At 39.2% G+C, this 18800-nt stretch overlaps 1 protein-coding gene across 1 annotated transcript; it reads right to left on the bottom strand.

Annotated features, from left to right (window-relative positions):
* Window positions 1–1120: 1120 nt before the first annotated feature.
* On the bottom strand, window positions 1121–11970 carry LOC145988661 (uncharacterized). Its single transcript, XM_083123724.1, has 2 exons — window positions 11925–11970; window positions 1121–2683 (listed from the first exon to the last, which is right to left on the bottom strand). Exon 2 carries the CDS (start codon window positions 2665–2667, stop codon window positions 1402–1404), a length of 1266 nt encoding a protein of 421 aa, XP_082979850.1. The 5' UTR covers window positions 2668–2683; window positions 11925–11970; the 3' UTR covers window positions 1121–1401.
* Window positions 11971–18800: the final 6830 nt, after the last annotated feature.

Below are 18800 nucleotides of genomic sequence, written 5' to 3'. Positions count from 1 at the left end.
AGTGTATCTGTAACGAGCATTTCCTGTGATGTGAATAATAGTCGTGTATGTTATAAACACGTTCTATATTTGATATTTACGTGTTTTTTTATCTTGTTTTCTGAATGTTGTGGTGAATCGCAATGTTGAAGATAAATGATAGTGGATTACGTTCAACGATGCACAGGATTCGTACCCAGAATCTTTGGTATGAAGATTGTCATTCAACCATTTAACCTGTTCTTCAACTTTATTTTCTTTATGGAAGTTTTCAGACCGGAGACACACGCTACACACGCCAAGCCACGCATGTCACTTGGAAACGAACCTTCAAAATAAATGCAACCTTTCTTACCAAAGTGTCACGATAAGCTGCACTGGTCGCTCCGACTGGGCTGTTTTGGCAATAACGTATATCGTGTCGCCTCGGTTTGTTGATCGTGCATGCGCTGTGAATGCTTTTAAAAAAAACATTGTATTTCATTTTAGCAGGAGCCTGTTATATACAGGATAAAGAAACTGATGGTTCATGTGACCCTCAATAAGTTAGCTTGATTATTTAAGGATTTTAATCGATGCAACAGCTTGGGAAAAGATAGTAACAACTAGTACTTATGGTCATCGATTTTTTTTCATTGACTGTAATTGTAATTTGGCTGTTTCAGTTTTTAATTATTTCTTTTCGGGTACATGAAAGCCCGATCCTTCTCATTAAATAACACAAAGAATCCTCCTTCCACGGGAAATCAATTTTTTGACGTATGACACAAACATTTACGACAGGTCGGCACACTTTTTTCACTTATGTACGTACATAGCAGGAATTGAATTGGTGCTCTGTGTAATTGGCACCAAATATTGCTTCTCCTCCGATTCACGATCGCAGAAATCAATTACTTTGCTGACAATTTCACGCGCTTCACTATGCACAGTAGCATATTTCCTCCTTATACATGCCAAAACTCTCACAACACCATGAAAACCACAAGAAAACTAAAAAAAATCACAATTCAACACCCACACACACGCACTTCCACAAGGACATTGACGGCAGTGGGAGACTTCCTGCTACCCCTAAGATCTGCAAATAGACCGGCCTTCCCCTGTCCCCCCCCCACGCCGTCTCCCCTCGTTTGGGGTTCTTCTCGTGAGCTGACTGCTGTATAAACATTAACTCGTTTTAAATGCAGTGTAAAGCAAAAATCGACAGATACATATCTTTATCATTCGAAATGTTAAAGTGTGAAGAGATTACCTTAAACTGCATTCAGACCTTGGATTGCTGAAATAACTCATTAAGAGCTCGTTAAGTAGCTTCTCTTAATGAAACTGTAACTGTATTTAACATAGATCATAAGCATAGATTAAACGTAGAGCAACTGCTACGTTAATCTTGCAAATGTTCGCAGAAATGGAATGTCATTACCCATCCATATACCCTTTCTCTTCCATTTCATCCAGCACTTCTTCTATGCGTGACACTAATACTTTGTTTTCCTCAGGCCGTGAGTAAAATGGATTATCTTTCTCATTAAAGAAAGCTTCCTGTGATGTCGTATTCATATCTGGGACTTTATCCGGTTCGGCAGTAATGAAGGGAAGTATGGTGAAACCGGTGATGATCCCGAACATGTATTTCTCTTTCGTTTCTTGCCTTAGGGCTTCGTACGTGAACTTCCCAAGATCACCTCCAAGCATCTTTAAGGATTCAGAAAAACTCTGGTAGTAGACACGAAGTAGATCCTCTAAATGCTTATCACGTATATTCTTGGAGGCGCTGAGGAAAAGGAAGTAGAGAATGTCAAGAACCGGAGACCCATAACGTGATAGTTGGAAGTCCAGAAACTTCACTTCCTTAGGCACCTGGGAATCCCCTTCGTCCTCGTACCGAAACAAAATATTGTTGACCCAACAATCACCGTGGTTCAGTACTGCGATTGGATCTTTGGGTTGGCATAAATCGTTCATTATGTTCAAAACTGTGGTTCTCAAGGTCTCAATTTTATGAATAAACCTACTTAGATGACTTAGTCTCTTAACCAACAATAGAACACAATTCATTCCTGTCAATGTTACAGCACCGCAAATTTCTCTGAGTTCTTGACAGTACAGAATGTCTTTCATGCATTTCACATTTATCTCGAAAGCTTTTGGATTTTCGTTCTTCAAGGCAAAGGACAAAGAATGGAACTTCCCCAACTCTCTCATGACGATCTTACAATGGAGCAAATCAACCCCTTTCCTCCTGTCGGCCATCTTGAATCCAAACGGAGACAAATCTTCCAGAACAACCAGTTCCTTCCCAGCCTTGGTTTGTGTGAAGTAGCAATGTGGGACTGACGTTAAAAGAGAAGAGGCAACGCTCTTGACTTTCTCAAAATTAAGGAACTCTGGAAATACATCCTCGTACATGGACACTTCTCTATCGAACGCTCCTGAATCCTTTATCATTTTCTGACCAAATTCGCTTTCTGGTAGACACTTCAGAATAAGTTTGTAATGTTTGGGCCCATTCATCGTATCCGCCTCCACAGATGCTCTGAAGACTATGGTTGCGTAGTTGTCGCCCGTTTTGGTTCCAATATACACATTGCAGTTTTTGACTTCCAGACATGGGTCCAGTTCACCTTTTCTCAGAATGTCCTGGATATATTCCTTGTTGATCCAGAAGTGGGAGGTTTGAACCATGTTGCTACGAGGGAACCTGGAATAAAATAGAATCTTATGTAATTGGGTAAACATATTACTATTTTGAATCAATTAAAGAATTTCTACGAAGCATAACTTTAGTTCAATAATTTTTACGTCATTTACTATCTCTCCGTTAATCGTGGCAATGATAACGGTTAATGGTCTCGTAACTACTCTTGATATTGCAACTAAAGGGACGCCTGTAAATGTTGCACTCAAGTTTCGCGCCGATACACATGCATGCAATATCTACTGGTGAAGACAGAGGCGATTCCTCCATGTAGGAAGTAAGCAAGTTCCTACAGTTTATTTATACTTATTTCTAGTTCGAATTTCATTAACTATTTCCAGAAATCTCAGGGGGGTCGTTCGTGTGTACTGCGATTAGTTATTTGGCCAGTTCGCAACTTGAACCTAGTGCAGTTCTCTGCATAATGTTATGAAAGTAAATACTATCTTTTATTCGTCGAGACTTTTTGTTAATGACATATTCAATGGGCTGGCCCCATTGTCATGCCCCATACATTAGCTCTTGTTGCTGTCAACATTGAAAATAAAATGTTAAAACGTTTTAGGCACTAGGCCTAATTGTAATGGCACCTACAGTTGAAGAAGAATGCGAATTTCTTAGGTGTGTTTCCAGCGGGTATTTTGTTGTATGAACAGGTTCCATAGTTTAAAATGGGATTCGAACCACTATGTGCTCTCAGCGCGTATAGAAAACTGGACCCCTTCATTGCAAGACGACGTTACCATCACACCATACGAGAGGTCCCCCAGGGTATCAAAGGTGGAATTGTTTAACTATTACAATGTGCAGACCTAACTGTTGAGAGCCATTATTTTGAAATTAAAACTGAGATGCATTCCTTGTTTGTCTTCAGTTGTTCTTAATGTTGAAGTACGGACTTTGAAAAGATTTCCCCTCCACTGTAGAAAATGTAAAAAATGTATGGTCATGCCCTCCGTTTTTCACAAAAAGTGAAATAGCCCCGAAGAATGACTATTTTGATATGCGCACGATGATCACGTCGGGTCATGGCGGTTAACTCAACAATAAATTACCACTGCCCTCTTTACGATAACCATTCGTCACACTGCCATCTAGTGACATGTTCACATAATACGGTCATATTGCAGTAGCACCATTTAAGTTTGAGTAAAAAATGTTATTGCCATGACTTATGTCCCAGTCTTTGTATATTAATTTGATATACATTTCGAAACTTAAAAGTATGACATTAACCTTGAGACAATTCTTGTTGATATTTTTCCTCTGCTCGCCGCCGCATTGTCAAGGTCAAATTGACACAGATTACATTCTTCGATTTGCAAGAAATTCGACTCCGCAGCGTTAGGGCAAATGGAATAATATTAGTGGGGAGGCTATGAGTTCAAAAATTTCGAAGTCGAAAAATAAGGGACAGTCTATCATATACGTGCGTTTTTAAATTATCCCTAAATCAAAATTACCTTAGCATGCGACTCCTTCAAACACACGAAATTTTTGTAGATGCATTATAAATATTGACTTCAGTAAGCAAAAAATATATTTTCACTTTCTATTTATAATATTTTTCGTTTTTCAATATACAGGGTGGATCAAATGTCAGGCTACATAGGTAAAATGTAGTCTTTTCTCTTTTTTTGCAGGTTTCTAACATGTTAACGAAAGACGAAAGAGTGGAAGTGGTTTTACTGGCGATCGAGCGTAGCTACAGAGATACAGCTGCGGAATTTCAGTGATGAAGCCAATTTTTTTCATTAATGACGAAGTCAATAAGCAAAATTTGCGGTATTGGATTGATACAAACACCAATTGGATTGGTCCGTGCAAAATGCAAGGGGCAGGAAAGTTGATGGTTTGGTGTTGCATATCAGGAACAACCTTTTTCATCGAAGGTAATCTCAATGCTGAAGGGTACAAGGAAGTGTTTCAAGAGAGTGTTTTCCCGAGCATCCTCAATGAACAAGGGAGCTCTCCCGACATGTTCCAACATGACGGTGCCCCACCGCATTACTCTATCGTTACTCGTACGTGTTTGAACGAACAGTTCCCAGGAAGGTGGATAGGTCGTCGAGGTCCTGTTGAATGGCCAGCACGGTCACCGGGCCTAACATCCCTGGGTAATTATCTGTGGGTCACGTAAAGGCCAGGCCATGGTGTAGGCCGAGAAGATTAACAACATGTAGCACCTCAAGGAAAGGATCACAGAAGCCATTTCACAAATCACTCCCACCATACTAAAATACGTATTACGGAACTGAGATAATCGAATTGAAGCATGCTATCAAGCCGCCGGTGATCATATTGAACACATACTGTAACTTTCATTTTGCTCTTTGTAACCTGACTTTTGGTCCACCCTGTATAATTTCGAAACTGTAGATGACAATAAGGCAGTAGGCCTAACTAACGACCCCGCAGACACTACGGCAAGGGCGCCTCTCAAGATACAGGAAAATATGAAAGCGTAAGTAAAACATATATTTCACCGAACATTTCTAGCGTATTTTACTACATTACGGTGAATTTTGAGTATCTTACTTTAATATGTTTGTTTGAGTTTTTGTTTTAAGTCGAGTTTATGCACGGATAGGCTAATCTAGTGGGACTGGACCTACAGTTTACAATGGGATTCGAACCACTCTTTACCTCCACCGGGTATCTAGATTACAAGGTGATGACATTACCACTATACCCTGCCCCAGGTAGCTGTGGAGCAAGGCCGCGCATAGCGTCAGAGAAGCGAGGGAAATCTATTGGCCAGAGAGAAGTAATAGACGCTGAGGGGAAGAAGGCTGGTAACTTCAGTCGCTTTCTCATTCTCCACGGAATTCCGTTACTCTTAAGAGTTCATTGGTGGAGCCTTCTCGCGTCACTACTTGCGCAGAGACTTGATTTCGTTTGCCTGCGCCACAGTTAGCTAGGACGGAGTATACACCCTCGGGGAGGCCCTTAACTTGGCTGATGTTGTTTATTATTATTATTATTATTAGCTTGCTGAAATGCCTTTCACAAGAGGCACTTGTGACAGGCAATGTCAAAATGGATAAAATATGACAATTTGTGAATCAGATTTAATAGCGCAAGAGATGTTGCTCTAATTTCTCCGTTACATATTCTTACTTTACTTTAAGAAAAATAAGAGAGAGCTTTACAAAGCGCCCTCTGTGCATGGTGCTCTAAGCTTCACTCCCCTCCCTTCACCCCCCTGCCTACCCATCGCTACGAGCTGCTGGGACGAGAACCGAGAACAAGACGAGCTTCTCGCATCAGACCCATTATGCTGCGTGCCTTAGCAGTACACTTTTGATTTGCAACAAGTGAAGGGCGTCCGCCCGTTGCCACTTGCAACACACAACTTGTTGGCCCCACGTTGGGCGCCACTTGCAACAAGTAGGCGGTTAGCCCACGTTGCCTAGCACACGACGCACCGACTCGATCCCCTCGACAGACAAAGACCGGGCGTCGCTGCCTACCAAATATCTTTCTGTTATAAATATATAAATGCCACGACTACGCTCAGTTCCTGCGGGGCATGAGACCCCGCATCCCAAAGTTCGGGTAAGGGTCTGTTTCAAGATAATAATATAATCAAAAGTTAAATTTACACTTACATAACCAAGACTTCAAATTATATTAGTCCTTTCTCATGCTTGAACTCCACCGCAATCGCACCCGCATCCCACTGACCAGTGAGGATACGCATACGATTCGCGATTGAAATCAGCATAATCAATTCTGGCGTCCTTTGGATTGATAAGGCCTCCGCCTCACTGACCAGTAACGGCGGGACACCTCTCCAACCAAAAGGAAGTCAGTTAATTTATACTTATTAGGCAAACTTACTACAAAGAAATACCAAATAACGATTATAAATTTATTTACTAATCCATATATATGTTAGGATAAAAGAAAGTATACAATCTTCAGATCGAGAAAAATTTACAATGCCAAAATTTAATTTCTGTTCAAATAACTTCCGAAAAAACATAGACTGAAACTTGCTTTCTCATAAAATACAATCCAGAGAGCTCCCTCTTATATATATATATCGTCCATATCCCAGCTTAACTTGGTTTCAATAAACAGGTGACAAATTAACAGCAATGATCGACAATTTCCATTAACCAAAACCAAAAGAAAATTACATAAACTTCTTATCCGTAAATATCTATTTGTGCTTCTGTCATATTTTCACTTCAGTATTATGTTCTTTAGAACTCTCGAGGTATACTACCCTCTTCGGGGCCAACCTCCAATAACATTCATAACTAAAGATAAGGGGAGCCTGTCTCTACCCAATTACCAAAGCCATCTCTCGGCCACAAACTACAAATGTTCGCTTTGAATTCCATAACATAACAGGGGACACTGTCTACCCTCTTTGGCTACTTACATTGCAAAAGCAAAACAATAGACTTTTACATAAAACGAATTTCTATAAAAACATTTACTCGACCGGTCACCTATTATAACTGTTTCAAAATTATATCTAACATAAAACCAAAATAAGAAAAACCAATAAACGTTCCGGATACTCAGACTTTAGAAACGGACGTGAAACTATATAAATTATTAGATTTAAGATACATCCTCTGACCAGAGGTATGCTCTCGGATTTAAGTATCAAAGAAACAAATTTATTTAAATGAACCTCCTGACCAGGAGAATTCAAAATGATTTAAGAATTAAAACAAATAAGTCGACGAGAAGGATGTATAATTTGAATTTATACCGGAGTCACACTGACCAGTGCCAACTTCGATAGAATTTATGAAACAAAATTTTAAATAATTAAGATTAATTATGTATAAATCAAATTATTTACAAGCCTGCCTAAGTCCCCTTTAAGGATCATGCTGACCAGCACAAATCCAGAAAGGTAGCTTACGGAAAACGCAGGACATTGTAGAAGGGAGAGCTGACCAGCCACTCCCCTCACAATGCCTGTGTTCTCCCAGCCCTGGACCTCGACAAGCGATTTAATCACCTAACGATTCCGGAATCTACTGCTATACTGATTTTTTTTTGCCAGCGAGAAGGCTGATATTTATACTTGCGAGATTGCGCAATCCTATTTCTCAACAAAAGATTTCGACAAACTGAAAAGTTATTTTTAGCATCTAACAATTACCCTTTCCAAAAGACATATCCAGAAACACAATGCAAGCTAAACTTATTTACAAACCCACGCAGCGCCGAACGAAAAGAACTCATTGTTGTTAAGGAAGAAAAACAACGCAAGCTTCTACTTGCTTTGCGTTCTTTCTCGTTGGGCCGAAACTGCGTTACAATGTTAACAAAGATAAAAAAAATTGTACATTCAAAAGATTAAAACTCCAAATGAATTTATACGAGGGCTATTAAATATTAAAAAGATTTGCCAAAATTTTTCAATCGTTACAGATTCGATGGAGTTATTACACCCATAACGGCCGTAGAGCTAAGGTTAGTAGAGGAAATATACGGTTTCACCCGAAAATAATTGCAACACAAATGTTTTGTGCCAGATTGTGCGGAATGGTATAGTGAATAATATATTAAAAATCCGTCATCCAAATGTTTGGGGAACATCCGCCATCTTGGTTTTTGATTGATTGATTTAGTTTATTTTACTTCGCGTTTTGTGCCTCTTGGCTAATTTGCGAAGATGGGGATGAGTGATGAAATGATGAAATTGATGAATGGACATTCACAAACAACCAAGCCCGACCGGGATTCGAACCCGGGACCCTTGGCGTCGCAGCGCGATGTGCTAACCACTCGGCCACAGGGTCGGGCCCGCCATCTTGGAAAATGGCTGCAAAAATTCAACTTAAAAATTTTAAAAAATTAATATCTCGAAAACGGTACATTGTACACAAGAAGTGAAGATAACCAAAATGAAAGAAAAGAAAATTTGCTAAATTATGGTTTTTATTTGATATAGCTACCATAAATCGTGATTGAAGTAGAAAGATTCAAATATTTTCCTTAATTTTTTGAATTAGCGTAAAAGATGGTTTCTGACACAAAGAACAGCAAATATGTAAGAAACTATGTAATTTGCGTCCTAAAGTCACTGAACCAAATTCATAGCTTATGATTTCCTCTAGAGATTATTTTTTATTTCGTGCCTTTAGAGTCAGGGGTTGAGGAGACATGTAGCTTTATGCAGAGTCATGTGTTTCCCTAAATTTACGTGTTCAATTTCCTATATTGGGTGATTGAATGATTGATTTGATTTTTTTTACTTCACTTTTGTGCCACTTTTGGCTAATTTGCGAAGATGGGAACGAGTGATGATATGATGAAATTGATGAATGGACACTCACAAACATCCATGCCCAGGTCGGGATTCGAATCGTCGTAGCGCGTATTGTTGAGAGCGTAATACATTGTTTTATGCAGTGGTTTATGCAGACGTGCATTGTAGCACAGGTGTTGCCCCTGAAGCAACAAAAGGAGAACATTGGCGTAACTGATTGAAGATTTGAACCCCACTTCCCAATACGCTCGGATTTAATGAAATTCCGACGAATATCGAGCATCCTAAACTATTGCAGCCATAGAACAGCAGTATCCTGTTATTTTTAAGAGTTGAACCAAATGTAGATAGAGATTTTTCAGCAACTCAAATCTTGAACTTACATTAGAGTCTATTTCTGAATTGAACTGGCCAACGATTTATTGAACGTATCTCAGAAATATGCTCATTTGCTTATTCAAGTACCGTGAAAAGTGCTGCATAAACTATGAAATGGCCCGTTGTGCCTCTGGCTATGGATTTTTCGGATTTATTTGATTTGTTTTAGTTTATATTAGGTTGTTTTCCTGCCACTTTTGGCTAATCACGAGAATAATTGATTGAGTTGGTATTTAAGTCCACTTTATGCACAGTAAGGCTAAACGGGACTGGTCCTACAGTTTAAAGTGGGATCCGAACCACTGATCAATGTGCCTCCACCAGGTATAGAACCCGGGATCCCATGATTATAAGGCGACAACGCTACCACTGCGCCAATCACGAATGTCTGAATGGACAATCACAAACATATATGGACGACACAACAAGAGTCCTTCTGTTGCTGGTCCTGCGGCAAATAAACGAGAAACCAGGGAAACTAGCGATTTCTTTACTTCCAGATTTGCCTTGAATCCACAGTGCACTGTATTTGTGGGCAATCAAAGAGGTAAATCACACAAACATCATCACATTTGATCAACCAATATTTCTGAAAGCTCTCTGTATCGTAGCCAATGAGAACTCGGATAGTCCTCTGAAGAAGCCCATACTAAGGCTGGGTGGTCTTCATGTCAAGATGACTTTCCTGAGATGTGTTTATCTATTGGCAGATTCATGTCTTCAACAAATCCTTGTGATCATTTACGGATGTAATACTGTTAAACCTATGATCACATGAAAAGCAACTCACTTCCAAGCAGTACACTTTAGACTGCATTTTTAAGACTAGCGAAGCTCTGGGGTCTGGATTCACAGTCAGTATAATCCTCTGTGGGGCTCGTGTTGTCCATAATGTCCCTTCATCAATATCACCTTATTATCATCATCAGTCCTCGTCTTCGCAATTACCCAAAAGTGGCAGAAAAAGACGTAATATAAATTAAAACGAATCAAATCAACCCCAAAAAGCCTTAGCCAGAGGCACAAGGGCTCATTTCATTGTTTATACAGCACTCATCACGCTACTTAAAAAAGCAAAGTGCATTGTAAATGAACATACTTCTGAGATATGTTCAATAAATCGTTGGTCAGCTCAATTCAGAAGTAGACGCAAATGTAAGTTCAAGGTCTGAGGTGCTGAAAAATCTCTGTCTACATTTGGTTCAACTCTGAAAGATAACAGGATAGCCTACTGCTGTTCTGTGGCTGCAATACATTAGGATGCTCGATTTTCGTCGGAATTTCATTAAATCCGAGCGTATTGGGGAATGGGGTTTAAATCTTCAATCAGTTACGCCAATGTTCTCCTTTTGCTGCATCAGGAGCAACACCTGTGCTTCAAGTGCACGTCTGTATGTAGAGGAAATGGTGCAATTTAACATGCTAGCATCAGGTATCTACGAAAATTTCTGCAATTGACTCTAAGGCAATGTGACCAGTTTAGAACAGTATTTTACCATATCATATTGGTTCAGTGTATTGACAGTAGCGGCGATTAGGGACGGGCGGCATTGGGAGCAGTCCCCCCATACACACTTGTCCCCGCACTATGGTCTCATAATGCTAAGCCTTGTCTACCAGTGAATTTGACCCTAAAAACATCTGCCCTATTCCATTTTCAATACGCTTCTCTCTAATTGCATTCAGTAGAAAGTAAACTGTCCTTGCCCCCACCCCCTCCCTCCGCCGGAACAGTTAAGACACCTAATCGCTGCCAGTGTGTGCATACATTTTTAAACAACAAAAACAACATGTAAGTAACAAACTCCACATGAACGAAACACTGTATAAAACAATGCATTACGTTTTCAACAATATAATACGTAATCGCGCTACGATGCCAGGGGTTTTTGATTCGAATCCCGACCTGGGCATGGATGTTTGTAAGTATCCATTCATCAATTGTATCATATCACCAATTCCTATCTTCGCAAATTAGCCACAAGTAGCACAAAAGTGAAGTAAAAAAATCAAATCAATCAATCAATCAACCAATATAGGAAATTGAACACGTAAATTTCGGGAAACACATGACTCTGCATAAAACTACATATCTCCTCAACCCCCTGACTCTAAAGGCACGAAATAAAAAAAACAATCTCTAGAGGAAATCATAAGCTATGAATTTAGTTCAGGGACTTTAGGACTCAAATGACATAGTTTCTTACATATTTGCTGTTCTTTGTGTCAGAAACCATCTTTTACGCCAATTCAAAAAATTAAGGAAAATATTTGAATCTTTCTAATTCAATTACGATTGATGGTAGCTCTATCAAACAAAAACCATAATTTAGCAAATTTTCTGTTCTTTCATTTTGGTTATCTTTACTTCTTGTGTACAATGTACCGTTTTCGAGATATTATTTTTCTAAAATTTTTAAGTTGAATTTTTGCAGCCATTTTCCAAGATGGCGGATTTTCCCCAAACATTTGGAAGACGGATTTTTAATATATTATTCAGTATACCATTCCGCACAAGCTGGATCAAAAAACATTTGTGTTGCAATTATTTTCGGGTTAAGCCTTTTTTCCCGTTCGTTTCCACTATTAGGTGAGGGTACTACAATTGCGAGATTTACTTACTGCGATTTTAAAGTTGCCTGCGTAGTCTCTCCACGACAGTCGGTGCTCGCGTCTGCAAATTGCGTTGTGTGATCATGCACAATGGAGCACGAGGAATCAGCTTCATCGTGATTGGTACAGAGAAACGAGATGGTTTCTAACCTCATAACATCTCTGATGGAGCTCAAGGACAAAAGGCCATCGTGCAATCTGTCATTACATAATGCGGCTACCAAATCTGGTTTTGATGTATGCAGAGTTTGCTTTACACCAAGGTTCAAAATCCTAGGGGGAAAGGGGAGAATGTCCCCTCACCAACAATCTTGGCCTCAAAACTTCCCCACCCAAAATTTCCAGCGGGTGATACTTTTTGTTGCATCAACAAAACATAAGCAATTAGTTTTGACTTCAAATATACTTTACTGAGGCTATAACACATACTATATAATCTAAATTAAAAAGCGTAAGAGCCGATCCTGTATCCACTTCACATTGTATAATACAGCCATTAATGTTCAATTTTACCAAATAAGGCTTTGCTGTAACTACACGTATTGTGTTGGAAGATGAGTTAGGATTGTTAGGACTCGGTCTAACCGGACCTTAATGATATAACAATAAGACATCTATGTTGCTTTGCGTTTTGTATAATAACGAGTTATGATTACAAGCATTATCCTTTTTTAATGGTTGAGACTTATTCACCGTAGAATCTTTGAATCGCTGTTTCTTGCTACAACGTTGATGCCAGTGACCTTCTATCCCACAATATGTACACATATGAACCTATTCCGTGACTCCTTGTACATTTAGTACAAGGGTGAAACTGTTTACTATACTCCGGTGAGGAGAGTACTTTGGATGAGGAACTTGCCCCGTCAGATTAGTTACGAAATGGAACTGAAGTCGGCCTGTTGCCTGACCCATTTTATTTACATATGTTTCCCGACTGTCCTGCTAACATAAGAAACGTCGTTCGTAATTTCATTGCGGACAAACATTCTAGCTTCCTTTTGTAATGCTTCCCTTTGCAAAGCAATATCCTGGCTTTTACTAAACGTCAATGAAACGTCAGATAACTTCTTTCTAGTAGACTCGGAACGAATTTCCACTGTGAACTGTTCAACTAAAGCTTCTTCTAAATATTGCTCGTACATACATTTTAGAGCCTGTTGCTTAAGCCTAACCATGAAATCTGCTACTGATTCACCAATTTCTTGCACACATCGCCTAAATTTAAATCTTTCGACATACTTAGTCTTAGGCTTAAAATGAGACATCAACTTATGTTTCAGTACTGAATAAGGCTGTAACTGTACTTGTTCAGGAGCCAGCAGATTTTTCAATACTTTAAACGTTGCAGCTCCAAACACAGAAATCAATGAAGGCACTTTGTACTCCTTATGTAACTTTTGAACAACACATAATTGTTCAAAACGAAGTAAGCAATCATCGATATCCTCTGTTTCAGACCGATACTCAACAAATGTTATAGGAGTCGACATAATGAGATTTAATAAAAATAGCTACTCACATGAATATCAACAATCGTTGTACCATATGTTGTAAAGACAAATAATGTCATTGTGACTTAATCAGTACCCGTACTTAAGCGATGTAAATCCTGCAAATTAGTAAGTAATACATGAATACACCTGTAACCACTTCATGGCAAATCTTCCACAGTTTTCCATCCTAAACGACTGCGCGCATAAAACTTGGGTCACATATTATTTTGGTTCTGGACAGCATACTAAAGCTTCTATGCTCTGATTCGTTTACCACTTATTAAATATCCCAAATATTCAACATGTTAAGAAATAAAGGTACATTTCTCCAAATTAGCTTTCACATTGTATGCTTGTAATCTAGAGAACACTAAACAAGTTCTCTCGTAACATTCATTCTTCGATCTTCCACCAATTATAAGGTGGATATTACAGTCTTGTTCGGTAATTGGCTTACCTAAAACATTGACTAGTCCGCCATACCACAGTCCAAGTAATGGGTTGGCAGAGAGATACGTCCGAACGGTCGAGGATCATCTTTACTTCAGCAACATCCTCACTTAACGCCCTTGCAGCTTGATATAAACATTTCGGAACTGTTGCTGCTGTAACGTAATTCAAGATTAGGTGAAGAAAGAACTCTTCCTTCAGCTTCTGTATTAGCTTTTACACCTAGAACTTGGTGGACAATAGAGGATAGTTGCGGAGACATTATAGGAAGTGACAAAGCTCCATTTCTGAAGGCTCGGAAGCCGGGAAGGCGACCAGAAGAAGAGTATAGAGAAGATGATTTAGTCTGGGTACAATCCCCTATATATATGAGACCTGCCTTTTCACCGGGAGTGCTACACCGCAGAATAGTGCTACTTGTCTCTACGAAATTCAGATGTTGGATGGTACTCAGAAATTGGTGCACATTCGATGGATGCGTCGCAGATGGGACAACTCTTCCAAAGAAGACATAAGCTGGAGTGATGGTTTATCTTCCCCAGATGTTCAGCAACAATCTCTGCCTGTTGTCCAGGCAGAAGGTAGGAACATTACTTCTGCTCCGTTCAACGATGGTACAGCTACACCCAGAACACTTAGGAGGTCTACTCGATATCGGAAACCTCCCGATAGATATCTATGCAATAAAATATGTCAGTGGTGTGTTCAAATTTTTGATTTTCTTGTTTTCTTTTTTTTAGTCCGGGAGAAAGATGATAGATGTAAATTATAAAGAAAAGATAACCAACTTTATAGTATGTATGGGTTACCATGACTACAGGACTTTGTTATATGGACGGATGAACATGGAGTAAATGTATACATGAATACGTTTTTATTGTGATATATTATGTGTTAGTTTTACACTATTAAACAGGTGTTATCATCGTTCGGTGTTGTATTCAATGACTTTTATGGGGCCTCCCCCATGGCGCAGTGGTAGCGTCATTGCCTTGTAATCAAGGGGTCCCGGGTTCGATACCCGGTGGAGGCACAAGTGGTTCGGATTCCACTTTAAACTGTAGGTCCAGTCCCGATTAGCCTTACTGCGCATAAAGTGGACTTAAAACACCAAATCAAACCAAATCAATGACTTTTATTTATCATGAAGTAAGTCTAAGCAACGGGGAGCGAGATGATATCAATTGCAATGAATTACAATAAGGCTGTCCCTTTTCCACTGATAATTATCTAAATTTGAATTAATTTTGTTAAATTATTCAGTAAAGAACCCCATATTCTAAATATGAAAATTCAGAGGTATTTTTTTTCCTAAATGCGAGTTTTCTTCCATTCGAAAACGTAAAGAAGAGTTTCTGTTGTTTTCGTCGTTTGTTAACAGAAGTAACTGAGCTAGAGTTACCGTTACCAAAAATCAGAAAATGTTACTTGTAAGTGCGTTCGTTATATCATGTTATTATCTGTAGAACTTAAAAGACTTGTTTGTTTAGATACACAGTTTTCAAGCAGAAAATATTATCTACTAACAATGCATGAGCGATAACAGGTAAGTTCAACGTGTATGTCAAGTACTAACAATTCATCAATGGTCTTGAGTACTGATAACCCACGTTGTTTTTATCATTAATTCTTGGGATTTATGGCAAGGGTCACGTTCTGCGTAATTGATAGTATGTTAGATATAACTAGAATTGCCTTCACCGTAAGTTAGGTTTCAAGTTTTGTGCAATATATATTTAGTGTGTTATCTTAAAACAGGATACTGGTGAACTTAAAGCCAGTTTATTTTCACCCCGGAAGATACTGTAATTGAATTATGCTAGACTTTTCGAATTTCAAAATATGAGCATCAGAGCAGAAGAGGTAGGAATTTGAGGGGAATGACGGAAAACAATTATTTTTCATTTACGTTGAAAAATGTGAAAGACAAGAGACGTAAAATATTGCTTTTCCGATTTAGTGTCGCTATTGAATTCGTTTATACAAGTACAAGACATCCAACTATATATCTTGTTTGATTCATGTCTTCATTGTGAAGGTACATTATTTCTCACAGATCACACAGATGAATCACTCCTGGTTTTGAGAAGTACTTTGAAACAAGGATGACAGCATAACATGCACAAAACGCGTGGAGAAATCAATTTAGACTACGTGCTGGCAACGCTGTGTAATCTAGAAATAACACCTGAAAGGAATTTGCTGCCCTCGGACCATGCCTCTCTCGATGTCGCAGTGCACCTCCCCTCTGCTGAGAAGGTCAAAAAACTCCATCTCCAGAACGGTCCTCGCCGCCGTGGCGAAAAAAAAACCTAGAACGACGTCCGGCGAGCACTCGATGCCTATCCCTGGTTTCTGCTGGAAGAGGAAGAGGTCAACGACGCCGTGGAGATGTTCCTGGAAGTCCTCCATGCTGTAATGAAGGATTTTGTGCCTACCAAGAAAGTGCGTTCTGCAAAATATCCAATTTGGTTCGACAACGAACTTATCCTTACATTGAAAAACAAAAATTCGGCCTGGAACTTGTGGAAGCAGTACACGAATGAACATACCCACAAAACGTTTAGTGATATTCGGAGACATTCAAAATATTTACTCAAAACCAAGTATACTGAATATGTAAATAACATAACAGCCGAGTGTGTTGCTGAACCTAAAAAGTTCTACTCATTATTAAATTCAAGAAATCAAAACCCTCGTGTGCCTATGGAAATTGCAAATAATTCTGACACCGCTGTGGGAGACGAGAGAGCACAACTTTTTAACAATTTTTTTAATGAAAATTTCTCCTCAGAGACAGTTTCCAAACCTCTTCCTCATGTAAAGTCTGTTAGTTCCCACACACTCTCTTTGATTAAAACCTCCCTTCAAGAAGTCAAATCTCTCCTCACCTCTATGCCATTGCGCCGTTCCTTAGGCCCCGATGAAATTCCGACAATTTTCCTTCGCAAAACTGTTGACTTCCTGGCTCACCGTCTGTGTCTCTTACGAAGCAAGTGTTCAAGGTTAACAGCCACGTCAACTTTCTGCTGACTCAGCGTTCTATCCGCTCATACACGGATGTCACCGTTCGTAACCTAACACCGGACGTGTCGAATTCTGCTGTGTCATGGTTTTATTCTCCTGCCATTCTACTAACATGCTGACATTTTCAAGGTCATTAAGATCATTCACGAACACTATAACGTGATTGAGTCCACAACGTGGCCGAAGGTCAAAGTACGCGAGTTGCTTTATACGTACGCAATTCTTACCTAAATTTTGAAACTCCCTGTTCCTTCTTGTCATTATTTCACATTATGGTTGTTAAATAAGATGTCATCACGCGAAAATTGTTTGCATTAATATCACATCAAAATACATTTGCCATTGAGACTAATCACATCCAGTAAAACATGCAAAAATAAGAGACGCAGCTGTCAGAAAAACCCTATTTATATAATTTCCCTTGCCTCCTCGATTAGAAGTTTCTGCCGGTCTCCGGTGTGGAGTGAACAGCGGTACGCGCTACGAAGCTAGAGGTAACAGGTTCGAACTCTGAACATTATCATTGTGTCTCTCCATAGTTTATCATTCATCGTCATCGTCGCTATTAACTCACGAGGTAGAAAAGCGATGCAAATTAACTGAAATTAAAAAAATGACAAAAATAAGTTTCTCCTCATTGCTAACACCAGCCAGCCGTTCATCACACAAACGCTGATTAATCCGTCTTGAGAGAAAATTTCTTATCGTTTCTTACACTCGGCGTTCGTTCATATATTACTCCAGAGGATATGTTATCAATGAGAATGTCCACTATTCTTTCTTCATAGTCCGACGTGATGGCTGAGTTCCATCTATTATATTTCCCCAGTTTCGTGACATCTTGTTCAGTTAATTCTTCCACACTTGGTACAGCTTTAGTGCAAGCACATGTGGTAAGATCCACACTGCTGAGAACAATCCATATATCTTATAGTCGTTAAACTCTTGTTCTATAGTGCTGAAGGAGATGTGCTGGTTGGATCCCAAAACCTTGAGGAATCTCTTGATACTTTCGTGGTAAACGTGCAGAAACTGATCCAGATGTTTGCTCCTAATATTCTTCGTTGTGCTCATGTTCAGAAAATACTGGAGATCTATAGCTGGGGAGGCGTAGCGAGAGATCTGCAAGTTAGTGCGGTCGGAACTTCGGAAGATATTTCACTTCCGGCGGAGAACGTCACCTTTGGGGGGCGGACATTACATTAATTCCTAAACCTAAAATGCCCCAGACTCTAAGTTTTTAAGCCCTCGTTTGTCTGTAATGGCGTTATCAAAATGGCGGTCATGACGAAGATTCTAGACCTGAAACATGTTAGTTTGTTGCAGTTTTTTTATCATTAATGACATTTTATTTTCACCTAATTTGCAGTTTTTAACTGTATTATGATAATAAGAAATTACAAAGAGCCACTTTATCAAATAATATTAGATATGGCGGCCAATATGGCCGCGAAATGTCTAAAAATAATCCTTTCAGCTATTTGATCATGTCTTGGATCAAACCTATGTTTTGGATGTGCCAGAACGCAACAGTAATATCGAAAATAGTGTCAGACTAAGCCAATGAAATAAAAATAGTTCAATTTTTGACAATCTGTATATGTACAAGGTGTTTGAAAAGTCTTGACACCATAGGAGAACTGCGTTATTAGTGCAGATGGCGAAAAATGGAAAGAGGGGAATGTTTTTGGAAATATGAGGTTTTCAATATAATGTGCTTGAATTTTCAACATAGCATACACCGTTGAGGCTGTTCGCTGGTACGAGCCTCAATGAGAACTGACATTGAATTGTGGCCACATGCTTCGTCCTTAAGGGGGCATTTACATTATCGGAACACCATACTGTACTCGGTAAATTGAGAATGATGACGAAAAATTAGAAGCAAAGTAAGAAAAGTGTGTGTGTGTGT

This window comes from Lepisma saccharinum, chromosome 6 (genome assembly GCF_977018435.1).
Source record: "Lepisma saccharinum chromosome 6, izLepSacc3.1, whole genome shotgun sequence".
NCBI lineage: Eukaryota > Metazoa > Arthropoda > Insecta > Zygentoma > Lepismatidae > Lepisma > Lepisma saccharinum.
Note: the sequence above shows the minus strand (reverse complement) of the source record. Positions and strands in the feature narration are given on the sequence as shown.